This window comes from Pelodiscus sinensis, chromosome 1 (genome assembly GCF_052426305.1).
Source record: "Pelodiscus sinensis isolate ZL-2025 chromosome 1, ASM5242630v1, whole genome shotgun sequence".
Taxonomy (NCBI): Eukaryota; Metazoa; Chordata; order Testudines; family Trionychidae; genus Pelodiscus; species Pelodiscus sinensis.
Genome location: NC_143052.1, coordinates 22,718,977 through 22,740,244, shown reverse-complemented (window position 1 = coordinate 22,740,244; position 21,268 = coordinate 22,718,977). Strand labels below are relative to the sequence as shown.

At 47.3% G+C, this 21,268-nt stretch overlaps 1 protein-coding gene and 1 pseudogene across 1 annotated transcript in view; both read left to right on the top strand.

Annotated features, from left to right (window-relative positions):
• Window positions 1-219: 219 nt before the first annotated feature.
• The window catches only part of GNAI1 (G protein subunit alpha i1), a 58,778-nt gene continuing 37,729 nt past the window's right edge, over window positions 220-21,268 (top strand). The window contains exon 1 of the mRNA XM_075926495.2: window positions 220-1,178. Within this exon, the coding sequence (XP_075782610.1) occupies window positions 1,061-1,178 (118 nt within the window). The 5' untranslated portion in view covers window positions 220-1,060. The remainder of the gene's footprint in view (window positions 1,179-21,268) is intronic.
• LOC112544815 (U4 spliceosomal RNA) lies at window positions 3,496-3,628 on the top strand (annotated as a pseudogene).

Genomic DNA, 21,268 nt, shown 5'->3' with positions numbered 1-21,268 from the left:
GGGACCCCCTCTGGCCAGTCACCCCTTTGCCAACGTCAGCCCCGGCACCCGCTGCGTAGGACCGGAGCCAGGCTCGTCGTCAGAAGCTCCACCCCTCATCGCACTGGAGCCCTCTGATTGGCTACCCATCCCACTTGCCCCTCCCCGTTTGGGGGTAGACTAGCCCCTGAGAGGTGCGGCGGCCAGAGCTGGCTCCTCGCCTGTGAGGAGTGCAGGACGCTCTTCAGGAAGGGGGACGGGGTCTCTCCCTCCTCCCCTGCTGGGAGCGAGAGGGAATCCCGGCCGCTGCTGGGACTTCTCGCTCCCTTTTAAAAAAGTTTACGAGTTTTGCCCCTCGTCCTCCCCCACGGCAGGGAGCTCGCTCGGGGCGGCTCGCTTCTCAGGCTCGCTTTCCCCAGCCAACTGGGGCACTCCCGTGGCGTGTTCCTGTTGATACACTCTTGAATGAGCGACTTCTCTCCCTTTTGACCTACAACCGTTGAAATTCAAAAATTGCGCAGCGTTCTCCCCGCTAACAGACTTTTTTTAAACACTCGGCCATGTGACGTCACACAGACGCCGCGTGGGCTGGGGGAGGTGGCTTGCCCCACTCCTTCCCCATTTTTCATCCGGGTTATCTACCCTTCTTCTCAAGTACTCCAGCCTTCTTCCCGCAGGCTTGAACCCCAGCTGTCGTGCGCAGGCGCACTGTGTACCAACCCCCCCCCCTCCTTCCAGCGAGCAAGACTGGAGTGGGAGTGGAGGGCTCGCGCTCCCCCGCGCTGTCTCCGGCTCGCGTGAGGTGTTGTCTGGCGCGCGCGCGCCCGCGTTGCTGGTGGGGGAAGACAGGCGGCGCCTTGGGAGCCGGGGCTGCGGCAGCATCACTGGGCTGACGAGCGAGGGCAGCAGCGGATCCTTGCTCTCCTGGACCGTTGGCTCAACTGACGCCCGGAGAGTAACGGCTCGGAGCCTTGTGTGTGCTGCGGGGGCCCCCTTACCCCGGCGCGCGCCTGCGGCGTGAGCTCGGTCACCTGCGCGGGGAGTTTCCGAGGGGGGACGCTTAGCGACCTACGGCCCCGAGATGGGCTGCACGCTGAGCGCGGAGGACAAGGCGGCGGTGGAGCGGAGTAAGATGATCGACCGGAACCTGCGGGAGGATGGCGAGAAGGCGGCCAGGGAAGTCAAGCTGCTCCTCCTAGGTAAGGGACGGAGGGGGCCGCTGCGCTTCCCGGCCCGTGCCCCCGGCGCGCTGCTCTGCCTGAGCCGTAGTCTGTCCGCTGCCCGGCCCGGGATCCTGCCTCGCCTGCAACTCGCCGCTACAGGCTTGGCCCGGTTCGGGCAGGGTACTGCTCCTGCGGGGGCGGGCCGCACCTGTAGGTATTGCCCCGTTCGACGATCACTCGGGAGCCGGAGCGTGCGTGTTCTCGTGGCTCCATCTCCCGGATAAGTTCTCGGGAGTGGGGATAGGAAGGGCAGCGGCGCACTTGGCCTCTGCTGGCTTAGAGGAAGAATTGATGTCAGCTGAAATGATCAGTGTAGGCAGCACCCTGAGGCTGGATCATTTTTACTTGAACATTTAAGCCCTCTAGAGCTGCGCTTTCATTTTAGCTCGCCTTTTGAAACAATGAACGTTAAAGGAGCATGACACGGTATACCGCTTTAACTCTCCAAGTGCCCTGCTTCCAGGAGGAACACCGATATTTCCCCCCCCCCCGTACTTTAAATATCTACTTTAAAATGGCATTTGGTGACTTTTTTTTAAATCTGCTTTTGAGTGAATCAGTATCTGCTTATCCGCGACATTCAAACGGTGTGGCAATGGTTTGTTTATTTGGCATATTTTTAACAGAATTGTGAGGGGAGGGAATGAGGCGTGGCTGTGGAAATCAGAAGGTTTAAGACAGGGGTGGGGAAACCTGTTTTGTATCAGGGGCTGCTGACCCACAGAAAATGGTCCAACAAGAACAATAAAACCCAAACCAAATCCCCTCACTGATGAGGACCCTGACTGAGAAGCAGAAAAGCACTCCCCACATTCTCCTCCTGCACCAGAGCCTAGAGGAGGCCGGTCTAATAGATTTTGTGTGCTCCAGCTCTATGGGGGGGTAGAGAGGGGGAACAGTGGAAGGACTAGAGTGCCTGCATGAACTCCCCAATTCTGGGAGAGACCCATGCCTTGGGCTGGATCAAAAAAAGCCTAGGATGGCATCTGGCCCCCTGAGCCTTAAATTCTCCACCCCTGGTCTAAGAGATTTCAGAATATTGGAAGTGAACATTTTAAACTCTTCACTAAACAAACGTGACATCCTTAGTTATAACAGGAAGATACTTTTACAATAATCCACAAATGATATACAAAGAGCTGTCTGCATGGCTTTTCTGCCATTTAGGAGCTGTACTAGTAATTAATAGTTTTCAACACAAAAAAACTAAACAATTTTGATGTTTCCCAGGAAATGTTGACTTTGCCAGAATATTACTCTGAAATATGTTTTGCACAAGAAACACTTATTCTCTTTCCTGTTCTAGAAATCTATTGCATCGTTCTTTCCTGTATAGATATAGAGGTGAAACAAGCTTTGTGTGGAGAAAAACAAATGTTGTCCTACACTGATTCATTTTTATGAGAGTTTTTTCCTCAGTGTCAGGCATATTTGGTTAGTGCAGTTCTTCCTCTGCCGTTACTTTTTACCTCATGCAACAATCATGTGAGGTCAATGTTGTAGACATTCTAGTGTTTCCATTTCTGAAGGTGAGAGAAAGTGATCATTTCATTTTTATGGTAGTGCCTAGAAACTCCAACCAAAATAATCTTTCACTGTTTTTTGTGAAATACTTAATTTTTATAGTTATGCACAGACTTTTGCATGGGATGTATAGAAAGAAGCACAATTTAAATACCGCTAAACAACTGTTCCTCCTTAAACGTTTCACAGAATTATTTTGTAATGTTAGAAAATACATATTCTTTACATTTTTATGCAGTTCCAATGTATATAGCTAAGCTGTTTCTACCAATACATTTTGAGAGTAGCACAATTCAAATATTGAAAACTTCCTTCAGTTAAGATGGACTGTGAAAAACAGAGTTAATTTTTACTGGGGCTGGATCCTCAAGTTTTTAGGCAGGGAGAACCTATTGAGAATAATTGGACTAAGATTTTACATCATCAATGATTGCATGAACAGGCCCATAATTCAGAGAAGATTGAGAGTTCAGATAAATACTTATTGACCTACTTGTGTGGCTTGCCATCTGTCCTGCACCAAGGTTTGTATGTTTCTCCTGTTTTTTTCTGGTCCTTTATAAACTTGTCTGTTTACCTCCAAATGATTAGTTTTTAAGACAAAATGACTCTAGCTTCTACAAAAACTTATTTTTATTTTAGTATCCTGACGTGAGTGTTTCTTTGGTGCTAATACATTCAAATGCAAGGTACTGTATTATACATATTACAATATTTGTATTTCTAGCTTTTTTCCATTGTTTTATTAAGGGCTTGTATAATAGCAGAACGCTTTGCACAGTGGCAGTATTATAGCCAGTGAGGTTAAGGTGAGGCATGATTATTGCTGATTAAATTGATTTAAGACAACTTTTTGTGTGGATTCATTCTCATTGAATTTGAACCTAAATTATACTGATTAGTCTTTCCATTAAGTAACAGCTGAGTTTAAATGTCGTCCAAACACAAAATTGCACAGGTCTCGTTAACTAAAGTTTGTTGTTAAAATTATTTAAGTTAAATCAGTTAAGCTAGGCCTTAGAACAGTGATCCCCAAACTTTTTATGTTGTGATTGCCCCTCCTCTCCCTTACCTGTAATGGAATATGTCAATGTGTCCCGCCCCTCCAATAGTTAGGAGTGAAGCTGCTGCTGGGCCAGGTCTGGAGCTAGGGCTGGGGGCAGGGCCATGCTGTGATCAGTTGTGGGACTGTGCCAGAGGTGGATTGGGTAGTGCTTCCTCCTCTTGGATTCTCTGTGGGCACTGGCTTGGGCCTCACTGTGTGCCCCGAACATTCTTCTGCACCCTGAAGAGGGCATGGCCCACAGTTTGGGGAACCACTGCATTAGGCACTGTGGGTTGTGGTAATTTATTTTTATGTGGATTTTTAAAAAATCTTTCTGAATTAAAATATATTGAAGTCTTAAAATACTGTTTTACTTGGATAGTTTTGTATGCCATATAGTGTGGTTGTCCCGTATTCTTGGGTGTGATCTTCCAGCAAGAGATTAAGGGTATACTACAGCAGTGAGCAGAAGCCTCTCAGCATGCTGGCCCTGGAGGTGTTGCTGCCATGGCACCTCCCGGGGCTGGCCCCAGGAAGTTTGGTCACGACGCCTCCGGGGCAGTCTGTGGCTGCTGGCCCCAGAGGTAGGCATTGTGGCTGTAGCAGCGACGCTTCTGGGGAGGCCCGTGGCTGCGGTGCCTTGGGGCCAGCCCTGGATTGCATGGCTGCGGCAGCAGTGTCTCCAACCTCTGAGACAGCGTGACCGTGGCAATGGGGCCTCCCTCCAGGTGGTTACGACAGCGTGGCTGCATTTGTTGCTTCAAGAGAGCACAAAGCCAGGTAAGGTTCCCTTCAGACCCACCCCCCACCCCCAATCCCATCACTTCTCTCCCCCCAAGACCTAGCACCCTCAGCTTGCTCCCGCACCCTCCCTTGTTCCTGCTTCCCTTCACCTGGCCAGACACCTTACTCCCAGCCTGCTTCTGCACCCCAGCTCCCTCCCAGATCCTGCACTCCATCTCTTTCCTACTTGCTGGCAGCCCTGTCTCGTGCACTGTACCCTTCATTTTTGTCCCAACCCCAGATCCTAAGGAAGTCCATAAAATTCACTAACTCCAGACCCCCAAAAAACTAAATCTGGTCTATAGGAAGCCCTGAACCTCAGTTTCCCCCTCACCCCATGAGGCTAGAGCACCAAAGAGTGATGTCTCAGCTGGGGCCACATCAGTGAGCATTGTGAGGGTTTGGAGGAGATTTTGCTTCTCACTTGTGTGGTCCCCAACTGATTTTTTTTTTTTTGTGGGTCAGTAACCCCAGACCCAAAAAGGGTTCCCCACCCCTCCCATAAATAAAGAAAACATTGAAACCTTTTGTGTTGGACATAATATTTTACTTAATTTAAAATGAAGTTTGATAAACTAACAAAGTTAAAACACTTAATCTGTTTCATAATTTAAACTAAACTGTTCTTACTAGCTGCAGCTGGTTCAGAAAATAAGGTCACTGTACCCATCAGGGTAGTTCTGAATCCCGCCCTTTCTGGGTCAGACCGCGGGCACTTCCGAAATTATTGCCCATCCCTGGACTACACACTAATATCCCTACAATTTAGTTGAAAACCATTCATTTTGATCAAAAAGGCTTTTTTGTTGAAAAGTTTTAATAAAAATGCTTTTATTAACTCTTTGATAGCTTTGAATTCTTGAATGCTTCAGTTTAAAGATATACTTAATAAACAATTTTGTACAGATATAACTTCTAAATACATAGACATTTTGTTCAAGCACTTCGTATTCTAAGACTTTGATTATTCCTATGCTTCCATTTCCTGGTGTGGGTTTTTTTGTTTTTTTTTTAAGATAAATTCCTGATGACTTGGCTTTAAGGAATCTTTTGGCTTTTTTCCATTTTTCTTACTTAAAAGTAAGCCCGTATATTCAGTGCTAATTCAAAGACAGCTTTCTGAAAAGCAAGTGTCATATCTTGACTGGAAATGCAAACTAGTTTTAGGTAACTGAAGTAATAGTCAAGTTTCATTCAAAACAACTATTATTAAATATATATCAAACATATTTAATAAAGTAGTTTTATCTATATTTTAATCAGCTGTACAGTGAAATTTTGAAGAATAATCTTTGTTTAAAAAGTAGTTTCATAACATTTTGTACAGCACCCGGATCCATTTTCAAAAGTGCCTAAGTCACTTGCGAAAATTTGGCCTCCTATTCCTAGCTACTTAAAGAGCAAATAACAAGATAAAATGACAGGATAAAATGTAACAGTTGAAAGGAAGAAAATTGCTTGTTGACATGGGGAAAATTAGATAAAGATCCTAGGTTCCAAGTTGGACGTTCTTTTTTTCCAATTAGGCAAACTGCAATGAATGGGGCAGAAAAACCGTAAACTGATTATTATTTCAATACATAGTCACCAAGCCAGCAACAAAACAGCTTCCACAATACTTGTTATCTGAAAACTAAAAACTCAGCTCCCTTAAAGCAACCTAGCCTTGGGCTGCCTCCCAGCTAGCCAACTCCAAATATAATGAAGACTATTGAAAATCTTGTTTATCATATAAAAAGTTCAGCCATTTCCAAGGATTGACACATTATTCACAAAGTTAATGGATAATTCAAATCTTGCCCATATACATACAAGCAATTTTTATTAACTAAACAAATATATTTTTAAAAGAGTATTTGTTAAAAGATCATTATGCATACAGACATGAGTATAGCTCTGAGGTCATTTTCAGAGATGGTGAGCTTTGAAGTTGCAGAGAGTTTTCAGGATTAGTCCATAGGTTCAGTCCAATGTCCAATACCAGAGAGATCCAAAATGAAACTGGAGTCCCCGATGAAGCACAGGCACATTTGAAATAAAAAGAATCAGGCCCCAAGAGCCCTTTATATGTCATTTCTATGCATCTTCACAGCACACAGACCTTGAGTGAATAGTAGTGTCTTTGAAGTAACTTCCTGTTTCCTAAACATCACCGATAATTAGCTATCTGGATTAACACAAGGCAGTTGCCTATTTCTCACCATTTGTAGGTGACTTTCTAAATACTTCAAAGAGAAATCAAGACAGTGAAATTGCTGTATTTTTAGTTCATTTAAAAGTTAATATTTTCTTCTGATGCCCTGGTTCGCTCTTCCTAATGGCATATTTGTGGTTCCAGTGAGGTTTGTGATTGGTTGATCAGTTTGTATTTCTGAGGTTCTACTGAATTTAGCATACAATGATTATATTACTCATAACATCAAATTATACACAATGAATTAATATAAAATACATTGATTTCAATTTTGTGCCTTATCTCCATCCTATACAGAGGCTGACCTTTGTTCTGTAAATGAGGACAATGTTTTGAACTAGGAATGTTAATTTTTGTAAATGGGTAACCACTGAATTTTTCAATAGTTACATGTTTACTTTCAGAGGGGCAGGCTGGAGCTGATGTTCGTGGAGAGCTGGCTTTTTAAGCCAGCAACTCCCATTTTCCTCCCTGATACAGAGGTAGCGATGGGGGAAGAGGGATGAGGTGCTCTGTGGGAGCTGGTATGCGCAGGGAGTCAGTCTGCTTGTTCTCTCACCCGCCCCCTTCCATGCACTGCTGCCTCTATCAGAAGCAGCAGGCGTGGGGGACAGGCAGTTCCCCTGGAGCACCAGGTCCCGTATATCCCCAGTTTGGCTGCCTCCTCTACCCCCACCCCCCGAATACAGAGATTGGGGGGGGAGGCTTAGAAGCTGGCTTCCGACTGCCCCGCCCCATGCTGCTCTTTCTGTGGGAGGCAGCAATGGGGAGGAGGTAAGGTGGCTGTACTCTGTTGTGAGGCCTAAAATAAATTAGTGTTTGGGTAGCTGGTTTATTTCAGCCACCCATTCCACATTGACCAGGATAATTTCATTTGTTTCCTTTATCCAACTCTTTTATTTAGTCTTGTATTTAGATTCTAAGCTCTTTGGGTCAGGGACTATTTTTGTTATGTTTGTACACATCACAATAGAGCTTTGCCCTCTAAGTGCCACTGTAATACAAATAAGTACTTATGTGGATCTTAATGCCTGCATGGAGTCCCGTTTAAATCATTGGAGACCCCAGGATGAAATACTAAACTTAGATTAAAAAAAAAAAGAAAATAGTAAGACTCTTACTGCTCTGCTGTCTTACTGCTTGGTGCAGGCAGACCAATATTTGTGGAGATCAGATTTCAAGACTAGCGTTTTAGTTCTGTCTTACAATTGTGTTCCAATTAACTTTTCTTGAGTAGACTTTTTCTTCACATTTATTTGCTTAGTGCAGTAATAGTGTAAACAACTCTTATTATTTATTTAATATAATGCCATTGAGAAGAAGATCTTTAGTCTTTTCATTTGTTACAGGTTATTTATTGGCTTATTCTTTCACAACAATGAGCACTGCAACCTGAGAGGTTTTTTCTATACAATTACCAGAGAGAAACTAAAAGTTTTACCATCTATTTAGTGGGTCAAAATTAAGATGTTCTTGTAGATAATGTGCTGGTCTTCCTAGAAAGGAGAAGAAACATCAAATTCAACTCCTTTTTTAAATTGCACAGTACGTTTTCAGTGTTATATTTATTATGTAATGAAAACTTGCTTGGATATGCAATTATATTCACATGATGTGTAGTTTTTCCAGAAGAGATTATATAGCTGTCTGAATACTAAATATTTGGGTAGTATTAAGTGTGTTAAATTATGTGACTGGTATAACTTTTCCTTAGTTTTTGGTCATTTTAAAGGGAATATAAACATGTTCTACATTGGTTTTTAATTGCATATGATTTTCTTATGAATGGTTAGGCTCTAGTCTTGCAAGATGTTGTGTATGGGCTGCCTCTGACTTGAGAGGGGCAGAAACAGCTTACAGGGAGGAGATTAAGTAACTAATATGTTTGAGATACTGTGTGGTTACATAAGAAAACCAAGTGTGTGTCTGACAAACTTTGCAGGTAGGGGGGAAGAATAAGATGTTCTGTGAAGTCATTTAAAAGTATGTGAACTATCTTTGCATCTTGATTCTGATCAATCAACAAAAGAAGTATTAGTATTATAAAGTTTCCTTATCACAACTGTATTTGAGCACACCATTCCGTGGAACAAGAAGGAAAGAAGCTTCCCATCATTAACCTGACTTATCTAACTTCTCTAGTCGGGTGCCCTATGGTCCAGCAACTTCTATTCTCCGGCATGATTTTAGATGTCCATTTGTTATGGGTATGGCCAAATTTCCCGCCGTCCCATAAAGTTTGTTTACAGCCATCAGTCCTGGCTCTCAATGTTCCGTGCTGTTGTTTAACTCTAATTTACCCATAAATGTCTTTTAAGAGCTGAGTAAGCAATGGAAATATTGCTAGACCAGGGATAGGCAATAATTTTAGAAGGCAGGCCACTTGACAGATTTTTTTGAAGTGGCCCCAGTCTACCCTGAGAAGGGTGGGGCCTCGGGCAGAAAGGGCACAGCCAGGACAGTTCCATGCTTCCCTTCCCACAGAACCTGGAGCAAGTGAAGTCTTTGCCTCCCTTCCCCGCCCGAGAGAACCACCAGCTGTTCTGAACAGCTGGTGGTTCCTGCCAAGTACCTGTGCCCCAGTACCTTGTGTATACTGTGCTTCTCTGGCCCCTGGTCAGTCAGACCCTGGGGGTGGGGAGCACGTGAAGTCTCTCGCTCCCTGTTGCTGTCCTGCAAGGGCTGTGCAGCACTTAGACTGAACCACCTGCTGAACAGCGGGTGGTTTACTCCAAGCGCCGCATGTCTCTTGCAGGCCAGGAGGAGACTTTGTGCTCTCCTCATCCCCAGGCCCTGATTGGCTTGAGAGTCGGGGAAAGGCAGAGCATCTGTGGGCCAGATTAACCAGCTTCATGGGCTGAATCTGGCCCTTGGAGGCTCTCTTTCCTACCCTTGTACTACACAATATTGAGCTCCTGTGGTTCTACAAATTCTCTGGTTCGGCACCAGTTAGCTCCCAAGAGTGCCGGAAAAGAGAGGCTCAACCTGCAACATTAAAAAACAATCCATTTCAAAATGTAGATGTTACCCAGGACACACAAAATGTAACCTATGCATTAAAATAAGTTGTTTGAGAATGTGCGTATCTTATCTTGGCAACTACAATTTTTGTATTTATATCCTGAATTGCATAGTGTTCAAACTCTAAATTAATTTTGACACTGACATGGAGTGGTGCCTTTGAACACTTCATAGGAAGATACTACCCACTGTTTCAAGTAATAAAGAACAGTGTATGTGGTGCTATAGTGCATTTGCTTTGGTTAGTGTTTTTAATAAAATGACTACTTATTTAACTTGTGTATACTGAGTTGCACTCCTAGGAACTCAGAAGCTGTACAGTGGGAGAAGACAAAGAGTAGCATGATCCTTGGAGCTCAGAAGCTGTACATGAGAGAGGAGAGTCCTTTATCCTTCGAATTTCAGGAGCACTAGAGGGGTGAAGAGGGAGCTCTAGTCCTAGTTACTCTCATTTTTGGCTATTTAATTTCTATTTTAAACTAAGCAATTTCCACATAAAATGAAAACTTATTATACGGTGAGTGATTAATGGGAGCTGTTGGAAGGTATGGTAAATGATCAGTTATTACACGACAGTAGAAAGAGGCACGCTAAGGAAATGTCTAAACTTGTACTTTTGTCAGTAAAACTTCTGTTGGGCAGGGGTGTGAAAAACACCCCACTGACCAACCTAAGTTTCACTGATAGCTCTGTTCACATGTGTTCTTCTATGCCTCAAGGGAGATACTCTCCTATGTACATAGCTGTTGCTGTTGGTCAGGGTGATTTGATTATGTTGATGGGAGAGCTCTTTCCTGTCAGTAGTGTGTGACTACACAGGAGAAAAGCAGCACAGCTGCAGTGGTACAGCTGTGCCACTATAAGGTCTCTAGTGTAAATATAAAGTGTATGGAGAGTATGAAGTTGTTGTTTAGCTGGATTATATGTTAACTGTAGTACATGTTTAATACTTTTTTAATCTTAATTTAACTTATTGTTTGAGACACAACGTGGGTGCGAATATTTATTGGACCAACATCCATTGATGAGAGAGATTTTTGAAGATCACACAGGGCTTTTCTTCAGGTCTGGCTTTAATATTAACCTTACCTCACCCATCTTGTCTCTTTATCTCTTGGGACCAACGCAATAGCAGCAATGCTGTATAGTAGGGTTTGGCAAAATATGTCCTGTGGGCCAAATGCAGCCCATCAAACCTTTGGATCTGGCCTGCCATGATATATTGGGCCCCCAGCATCCCATGGTCCAGCAGAACCATCAGGTAGGCTCCCTGCCTGCCGCAGCCCCACCACCAAGCGAAGCGGTCGGCTGATGGGGCCATGTATGTCTGTCGCACACCCCATGGAGGAGGGCTCCACTCGCTGTCCCCACCACCAGCACTATCCTTGCAGCACTGGCCGTAAACCAACCAATAGGAGCTGCCTGGGCTGTGCTTATGGCACAAGCAGCATGCAAGCTCTTTCTTGCCCCTGCAGGGGGCTTGAAGCAGCGTATGTGGGTGCAGTAGGTAAGGGTCCTGCCTGAGGGTCCTGCTGGGCTGCTGGCTGGGAGTTACTTTCTATGGTAAGCACTTCCTGGTCAAATCCTGCACCTACCCTTTCCCTGCACCCATCTCCCCCCCGCCCTTTACCATCCCAGTAGTCAGGGTCTCTCCTGGATCCTGCTCTCCCTCCTACACCCAGTTCCACACTGCTCCAGGTCACAATCTTCTCCATTGCCTAAACTCTCTTCCTGACCCACAACCTCTCCTGTACCCCAGTCCTCTGTCGTTAGCTCCTTTCTGTCCCCAAACTCCATCCCAGACCTCGTGCCTTCTCCATATCATAGTGTGTGGCTCTTTACCAAATTCTTGGAGTGTGCCCCCCCATCAAAATTATTCTCCACACTTGCTGTATAGAACCTTAATATTTAACACATTGCGGTGTAGCAACTGCCTGTCAGGTTGTAGAGAACTTAATTCTGAGGACCCGATACTGTCATCAAGGAAGTTTTATCCCTGGAGGTTTCATTATTTACCATCAGACTTTGTCTAAGCTATTACAACGTGACCAAAGATATCAGCCCCTGATATCAGAGAAGTCTTGTGGCAACTTATAGACTAAGGGTATGTCTATACTACAGTGCTAATTCGAACTAATTTAATTTGAATTAGTTAATTCAAAATAAGCTAATTCGAATTAGTTTTTAGGTCTAGATGCACTAATTCGAATTAGCGTTTTGCTAATTTGAAATAGCACGTCCACATTGAGTGGACCCTGAATCGAAGGTAAGGCTGGCCGGAATCAGTGCCGGCAGGGCATCAGGGTTGGGCTTAGTGTGTGGGGCTGCTGCCTCAGGCTAGCCAAGAGCTGTGCTTAAAGGGACCTGACCCCCCCCCCCATCTCAGACAGACTGTTCTCAGGTTTCTCTGCTTGCTCGTCCCTTAGCGAGGTAGACAGCAAAGCATTTGTGTCTCTGAGTGCTCTGCCTGCCCTCACTCGGGACACCACGGCACTCTGCAACATGGAACCAGACCTGCTCCTGGGGACTCTGCTGCATCTCGTGGACACATTGCCGGCAGCTTGGCTGCACTGTCTGTAAGCTGCCATCCAGGAGGACCATTGAGGGGATGTCAGGATTCAGGGGGCCCTGTGGGGGAGCTTCCACCCTGATGAGCGCTAACAGTATCCCCGGTCTGCCCCACTGGGGGCTTGTGCCCCATTCCTCCCTCTTGTCCTTCCACTTACCCTTCCCTAGCCCCCCCCCCCCATCTGATGTCAAATAAAAGACATGTATTTTCAAAAATAACTCTTTATTCAACAACTGGGGAGGGGGATGAAACAATGGGGAGACAGGGGAAAGGAGGTGGGAGAGGGGAGGGGAAAAACTGGGCGGGGGAGCTGGAAGGGGGAAGAAGGGGGAGGGGAAACTCAGGGGTAGGGGTCTTGCTGGGCCAACCGCCTCCCAGCATGGCAAGGGAGGGGGCCTTGGCATTCCCAGGAGGATGGGGTGGAGGGTTCGGAGGTTGAGGTGGGGGTGTGGACATTGAGGAGGAGGGTGTGGAGGTTGAGGAGGAAGCAGTCGGAGGGGGGGGACCAGCACAGAACACCAAACTCTGCGGCAGGGCCTGCAGGTTAGTGTTTCTGGCTCTGTCCTCAGCCAGCTGCTCCCGGTGGAGCTGCAGGTCTTTCCGCATCCAGGCCCGGATGGTGCGGTGCAGGGCTCGCAGGGCCCCCACGGGCTGGTCCCACTACTCCTGCCCCACTGTGGTGGTCCGGAGCAGGCTGCGGGTGTGGGAGTATGTCCCAGACGGGGTGGTGCGTCCTGCACGAGCAGCTGCTGCAGCTGTAGAAAAAGAAGAGAAGTGGTCAGTTCTCCCTGAGGACACAGTGGATGATGCCTGGTCCCCCCTCCCTCCCCCCCGTGATGTGAGGGGGACCGTGCCCTGCACCGTCAGAGCCACTGTGCTTGCACAGAGGCCATGGTTAGATGTCTGGCTCTCTCCGGGACTGGGAGCTGCCCCAAGACTGCACCCATGCCCCTGTGCCATGTATAGTGTGGCCAGGGTAGGGGAGATATCCCCTGCCTCTGTGTAGAGGGGGTGTGTGAAGGGAGGGCGTCCTGCTGGGTTCCGCCCCGGGGTCGGGAGCGTGTCAGGTCTCTTCACACACGTGAGTGCCTATTGTGCCCCAGCCCCTGGATGTCACGCAGCTGGAGCTACCTGCCCAAGGGTGGCATGGCACATGCTTGCATGTGCACAGGTGGTTGTGTGATCCGTGGGAGGCATAGTCCCGTGCGCGGTCCCTGGTCTCCTTCCCCGCCGCCGCCCCCCCCCCACTCTCCGGGGCAGGAGACCGTGCTGGCACTTACCTGGTATGGCCTCTCTGCACGACCCTGCCGACTCCGGTGCTGGAACAGCTGGCGGTAGCCCCTCCGGTGCGCCCGGGTCAGGGCCCTCTGGTCCCGGCTCGCTGCCTCCTGGGCGGGCGCGGACCACCCCGCCCCCCCAGGAGTTGGTCATGAGTGGGGAAGTAGGGACAGGTGGCAGCCCCTGCTGTGGCGCCACCCCTGATGGCCCTGGCATATGCCTGTTGCAGCTCCTTCACTTTCAGGCGCACCTGCTCTTGGGTGCGCCTGTGTCGGTAGACGGCCGCATTCCTCCTCATAGTGCGGAGATCATGAATGTTGGGGGCCTGCCCCCAAACGTCAATGAGGTCCATGACCTCTGCACTAGTCCAGGAGGACGCGCCCCGTCTACGGCCCCTGGCTGGCCCCTGGGTGCTGGGGGACTGGGCGGGGAACAGTTAGCTGTCACTGGCTGCCTAGCTCATCCTGGGGCCACTGGGTCAGGGGCAGAGACTGCTGGCAGGGCTGGCTCTGGCAAGTGCTGTCTAGCCAGAGTCTACCCCTTTAAGGGCTCCGGGGCTTGGGGAGAGGAGTTTTCCTGGTTTGGCCCAGAGTGGCCACCAGGGGAACCTGGGAAGGGCTAGCCTCCAGCTAAAGCCTGGAAAGGTAAGGTTTTGGGGTACTTCTGCAGGCCCCCACTTCTGCATTCATCATGCCAGAGTGGGGATTTGGCCTTGACACATGTAATGAAGATACAGTCTTTCTTAGTTTATAGTTTGGATAGTCTTATCACTTTTTAAGAGAGCAGCAATTAAAATCTTATCTTACTTTCTGTAACTGACATAGATAAGATCTAGTAACTGAAATAAATTTAGATCTGAATTTAAGATCTACTTGGACTAGAAACACCCTACAGTAGCGAAAAGCAGAGTATAAACAAATCAGAAGGATTGGACATTTGTAGCTTTAATAGTTAATTAAATGTCTAAGAGTCACTGGTGAATCCCACCATTGCTTTTTTGCAATTAGTGATGAACTGAATATAAAATACCAAACTTGGATCATTGTCCTCTTTGTCCCCTTGTGTTACATATTTGTCTTGAAAGTGGATTTCTCAGGTATATGGTGATTCACTTTCTAATCCCTGACAAATCCAGTAAACTCATTACAAAACAATTATATGCTACTAAAGCCCTTAATGTCATTGGCTGGGATTCCCAACTACAGTAAACTTCCGATAATCCAGCACCTTTAGGACCCAGGGGGTGCTGGATTATCAGAAGGGTGGGCTACGAGGGGTCTGGAGTGGGGTGGGAGGGGATGCCACCCCAGATCCCTCATAGCCCCCCCTTACCATAGTCCGGCTCTGCCCCAGGCGTCCCTGATTCAGCTGCTGCTGGTCAGTTTCAGCAGCAGCTGAATTGGGGATGCCTGCAATAGAGCAGCTGGGGTGCTGCCGGGTTGGTCCCGCAGCGCCGAGGGGCGGCGCTACGGCACCAACCCAGCAGCACCCCAGCTGCTCTTGGGGACGCCTGGGGCAGAGCAGCTGGAGTGCTGCCGGGTTGGTCCCACAGCGCCAAAGGACAGCACTGCGGGACCAACCCGGCAGGACCCCAGCTGCTCTGCCCCAGGGGTCCCCGATTCAGCCGCTGCTGAAACAGATCAGCGGCTGATTCCAGGAAGCCTGGGGCAGAGCTGCTCTGCCTGGTGCTTCCTGGAATCAGCCCCTGATCTGTTTCAGCAGCGCTGACTTGGGGACCCCTGGGGTAGAGCAGCTGGGGTCCTGCCGGGTTGGTCCCGCAGCGCCGAGGGGCAGTGCTACGAGACCAACCCCGCAGCACCCCAGCTGCTCTGCCCCAGGCATCTGGATTCAGCCTGCTGGTGAAACTGACGCTGCTGGTCAGTTTCAGCAGTGGCTGAATCCCGACGCCTGGGGCAAAGCAGCTGGGGTGCTGCGGGGTTGGTCCCTTAGCGCCGCCCCTCGGCGCTGCGGGACCAACCCGGCAGCACCCCAGCTGCTCTGTCCCAGGGGTCCCCAAGTCAGCCGCTGCTGAAACAGATCAGGGGCTGATTCCAGGAAGCACCGGGCAGAGCAGCTCTGCCCCAGGCTTCCTGGAATCAGCCGCTGATCTGTTTCAGCAGCGGCTGAATTGGGACCCCCTGGGGCAGAGCAGCTGGGGTCCTGCCGGGTTGGTCCCGTAGTCCCGAGGGGCAGCACTAAGAGACCAACCCAGCAGCACCCCAGCTGCTCTGCTACTGGCTTCCCCGATTCAGCTGCTGGTCAGTTTCAGCAGCAGCTGAATGGGGGAAGCCTGTCCGGCTGCCCCAGCACTTCCGGGTTCCTGATGGGACCGGGCCATCAGGAGTCCCGGAGCATTGGATGCCGGACTAATGGAATTTTACTGTAATATGGTTTAGTACTTGAGTCCTTGTTAGTAACGGTTGATGTTTTGCCTCTGCCTTAGATTCTGAGAGTTGAATTTTTGTCCTTCTGTGCTAGTCAGTGGCTTTTTTGTTTTTGTTGTTGGATCAGACTAGATTTAGCCTTAATGTCCTCAGAAAACGAGCAAGTCACTTTTATTTAGGTATCTATCTTTATTCATTTAAGCCAAAAATTTCACTCTTACCTGCTGATTTTTGCACACTGGAAACATTTTTCGTGTGTTGAAGCCTTAATGAAATTAACTGGTCATAGTGAAAGGGGGTCATAGCCCTGTTTCTAACTGGGTACCACTCCTCTGCTTAAGCAGTGGAGACTAGGAGAAAAAATTGTTTCAAAATTCCTGTTGAGGAATGAGAGTCTCTGCTTGGATAATTTGAAGCTTTGCTTACTTCAAAGCTCTGTTAAGCAAAAATAGTTTGGGACTAGTTATCAGAATGTTGATATTTAATATTCTGTGTTTAACCTATTTAAATTGTATATAAACACATTTGTATGTGCAAACACATTTTGCATATATTACGCAGAACCCGAGTTTTGAAAATGAGGACCAGTATCTGAGTTCACATTGGAAAAAATAATCCCAACTATACATACAATATGACGGGGACTAATTTGGCTACAACTACTCGAGAGAGATCTTGGAGTCAAAGTTGATAGTTCTCTGAAAACATCCACTCGGTGTGCAGTGGCAGTCAAAAAAGCAAATTAGAATGTTATGAATCATTAAAAAAGGGATAGAGAATATCTTATTGCCGTTATATAAAACCATGGAACGCCCACATCTTGAATACTGCCTACAGATGTGGTTGCCTCATCTCAAAAAAGATATATTGGCATTGGAATAGGTTCAGAAAAGGGCAACAAAATGATTAGGGGTTTGGAATGGGTCGCATATAAAGAGAGGTTAAAAAGACTTGGACTTTTCATCTTAGAAAAGAGGAGACTAAGGGGGGATATGATAGAGATCTATAAAATCAATACTGATATGGATCAAGTGAATAAGGAAACATAACTTATTTATTCCCAAATATAAGAAGTAGGGGGTCACCAAATGAAATGAATAGGTAGCAAGTTTAAAACAAACTAATGGAAGTTTTTCTTCACTCTGCACACAGTCAACCTGTGGAACTCTGCCAGAGTATGTGGTGAAGGCTAGGACTTTAACAGGGTTCAAAAAAGAGCTAGATAGATTCATGGAGGTTAGGTCCATCAATGGCTATTAGCTGGTATGGGTAGGAATGGTGTCCATAGTCTCTGTCTCAATGTGGGTGATAGGATAGGGATCTCATGAGGATTACCTGTTGTATTCCCTACCTCCTGGGCATCTGGTATTAGCCACTATCGGCAGACAAGATACTGGGTTAGATGGACCATTGGTCTGACCCAATATGGCCGTTCTTAAGTTCACTAGTTGCTTATCAATTTCATGATGACTGAAATGTGGTGGTTTTTTTTCTTTTTTTTTTTTTTGCCTGGGAGACAAGTACAGTTAGAAAAACGACTCTACCCCCCGGAAACTGTCTTGGTTACAAAAATCACATGGCTTACTGAGATGAAGGGCCATTCAAGTGGCTCACTCACTAGCCAAGGTTGCCCATCTCTGCCATAGGCTAGGGATGTAAGCAACTAGTCAATTAGTTGACTACCTGATATGTATAAGCAGTGACTCAACTAGTTGTTCCTCTGCCCCCGCTGTCTCTATCAGAGAGAGGCAGCAGTAAGTTGGGGGCAAGAGCCAGTGCTGGAGGAGCCATCTTAAAAGCCGGTTCCCCCCAGCACAATCTCCAGAGAGAGAGGGGGCAGCAGGAGAAGTAGAGGAGAAGCAGAGCTCTTGCTACATTTCAAAGGGAGAGGCAGAACCCCAGGTGAGTGGGGACTGTTTGAGTCCCTACTGCTCTTTTAAATGGAGTAAGAGCTGCGGGGATAGCGAGTACCTCACCTTACCCCTTATCGACTAATCACTGTGTTTCTGTTATTGCTATGGTATTTGGTTCCCTATCTTGAACTAGTAATTCTAGTATACTTGTATTTTGTTACCTAGGCTCCTTGGATTTGGTGTAAAAACAACTTAGTTGTTTCTGCTTGGCTTTGCACAATTTCCTCACCTGATCAGGTACAGCCATTCTATTGCCAGTACCATTTTATTTGAGTGGTAGTGTCATTTGTTTGTGTTGAGCAGGTGAAGAACTTTGTCCCTATCAAGCTTCTGGTAGAAGTAAGAAATAGGCCTAGGCCTACACGATAGATAACATCCCTAGACTATACTTATAATGCTGCAGCAGGTTAGCAGCAACACTTTAGTGAACACTCTGCCTGAAAACAGAAGGGATTCTCCCATCATTATCGGTATTCCCCTCCCTGAGAGGTATTAGCTAGGTCAAAGTCAGAATTTTCCTGTGCACCTGGTGCCATCTGCCCCTAGGATTAAGTCCATTTAACTGTGTTGGTCAGGGTGTGTGCATTTTTCATCCTTTTTTTTTTTTCCTGATGTCATTATACTGATCTATTTTCCTGGTGTATACTAGGCTTTAGACTTCTCCAGGAAAAAGGATGGGCCTGTGACGGATGGGAGGGAAGGATACAGGTTCTGCCTTTGCTTGGAAAAAGTCTGAAATGCCATGCTTAGATGATTTATCAAGAAAACTAGGAAGGTCTAGAAAGCCCCCCATAAACTTATAGAAATACTTCTATAATCTATCTCTCATATCCAAGAAGGGCCATGCTTCCTGCTTCACTGGAGGCAGGAGCTGTTCTTAAAGCAGAGGCTCCTGCTGTAAGATTCACCCTCCGTCAGTGAGCAGGAATCAACCACAGGAAATACCAGTCCTCTTCCCTCCTAGCAGTTGAGATGGGAAAATATTTGTCCCTAGACTTCATTTATTGGGGAACCTTCTTTTCCCTTTTGTTACCTATCATGTTTATCTGTAGCTGTATGAAATACAGTTATGTGTTACCACAAAAGGGTTCTATCCACGAGTGGTGAAGCTACAGGTGAGTTATAAAGATCATCCTATATGAGTTTTGGGAGTAACTTATGAGAATTCTCTTTCCAGATTAAATGTACCATCCCAGGCGTAGAATATACATACTCTTTTTATTATGATGAAGTGGCTAATAAAAACCCACAAAACATAAAACTGCAAATGGAAGAGAGAGAAATATTCATTGTTGTATATTTCATATGAATAACAACTTACTTACACAAATGACTTTCAGAATTTTTTTTAAGTATAAATTGTTTTTAGACTTTCATACAATTTTTAGCCCAAGTCAAACTAAAGATGTTTTTAAATGCCAGAAGCTGACTAATTAAGTGATTGGCAAAATGTTACGCTTAAAAGAAGCACACAGGATCTTTTTCAAAGGGAAAAGGCAACACGCCACATTTGTTGATAATGTAACAAAATAACATATGCATGCACACACGCATGCACATGTGTCCTGTTGATGCTATAGTTACCAGTCTGTTGCTCGACCCAACTTATTGGCCAGATAGGTCAAGTGTGAGGGAGGGAGCCGGGTTCTTGTCAGTCTGGACTGATGCTCCATGTCGTAGCAGGATGGAACCCCAAAGAATAATGCAAGACACCCCACCCTTTATTGGATTTTCTTTCCATGCAGGTCTATGCATTTTGCCTTGTCAGGCCGTAATCAGTTACTCAGTATTACAATTAGTCTTTCTGCAACATATGTTTATCCGGAGGTTGTTCTCGCAGTCATCTGATATCCGTATGCTCATGACCCCTCCTAGGTGTTGTTTTCTGGTGAAAGTTATCAGTTCACTATCAAGGGGTACTTGCCACTAACTTCAGAGCTTGTCAATCTGCCCCCGGTCCAGTCTGCGTCTTCAGTGTGGTTTAGCTTAGTTGATAATTATTTGGTGCTTCTGAGTCTCTGGCCCCTCCTCTGACCATCTGGGCATACAGCATAGACTAAAGGGTACTTCTAGCCACTTTAACAAAGTCACAAAGTGTTTCAACATTCAACTTCTTTCTATTTATTACAAGACTTTACCTAATACTAACATCGCTATGCATTACAATATTCTGTCCCTTCACTTTAACATCAGAACATGCTAATATCAACCAGAGCTGGAGCTAAATTAACAAAGCTGCCTTATGCTTGTCTGAGGCCTACATCTTGTGTGTAAGTCTCTCAAAATGTAATCAAAACCTTATAACATACATTCATTATAACTAACTAAATTACTTATTACCTTCAAGACTATAAGGCTACAATAATATACTAAAAAATGTACCGTATATTCCGGCGTACAAGACGACCTCTGATGTTAAAAAACATCCCCCAAAAATCGGGGGTCGTCTTGTACGCCGGATGCCCCGCCGCCGGAGCGGAGCCCCTCCGCGGCTTTGAAAGCCTCGGGGGAAGCCGGCGGCGGGGCATCCCAGGCGCGCATGGGCTGCCCCCCCACCGGAGCCCCTCCACGGCTTTGAAAGCCTCGGGGGAAGCCGGCGGGGGGGCATCCCAGGCGCGCATGGGCTGCCCCCCCGCCGGAGCCCCTCCGCGGCTTTGAAAGCCTCGGGGGAAGCCGGCGGCGGGGCATCCCAGGCGCGCATGGGCTGCCCCCCCGCCGGAGCCCCTCCGCGGCTTTGAAAGCCTCGGGGGAAGCCGGCGGGGGGGCATCCCAGGCGCGCCTGGGATGCCCCGCCGCCGGCTTCCCCCGAGGCTTTCAAAGCCGCGGAGGGGCTCCGGCGGGGGGGCAGCCCATGCGCGCCTGGGATGCCCCGCCGCCGGCTTCCCCCGAGGCTTTCAAAGCCGCGGAGGGGCTCCGGCGGGGGGGGGGGGGGGGCAGCCCAGGCGCTCCTGGCGGCTTTGCTCCCGGTGCCTCTGGTCTGCTGGGGACCATCTCCAGCAGACCAGGGACACCGGGAGCAAAGGAGGCGGAGGGGCGCTGGGGTATAAGATGAAACCCTATCTTTTAATTAAAAAGATAGGGGGTCGTCTTATACACCCAGTCGCCCTATACGCCGGAAAATACGGTATCTAGTTTGTTTTACTGCAGTCCAATCGTGCCTTTTAGTTCATACTAGCAAGTTGTATGTGGGGCAGCTCCAGCAAACACTTCACTGCGCTTTACAGCTCACACACCTGTGCATTGCATCGCTGTATAGACAATAAGGATGTAAAAGGTTAACCACTAAGCATTAGTCTTATCGGCATGCTTACAGGTAATCAGTTAACTGGAGTGCCAGGCGGGGAGAACAGTCCCT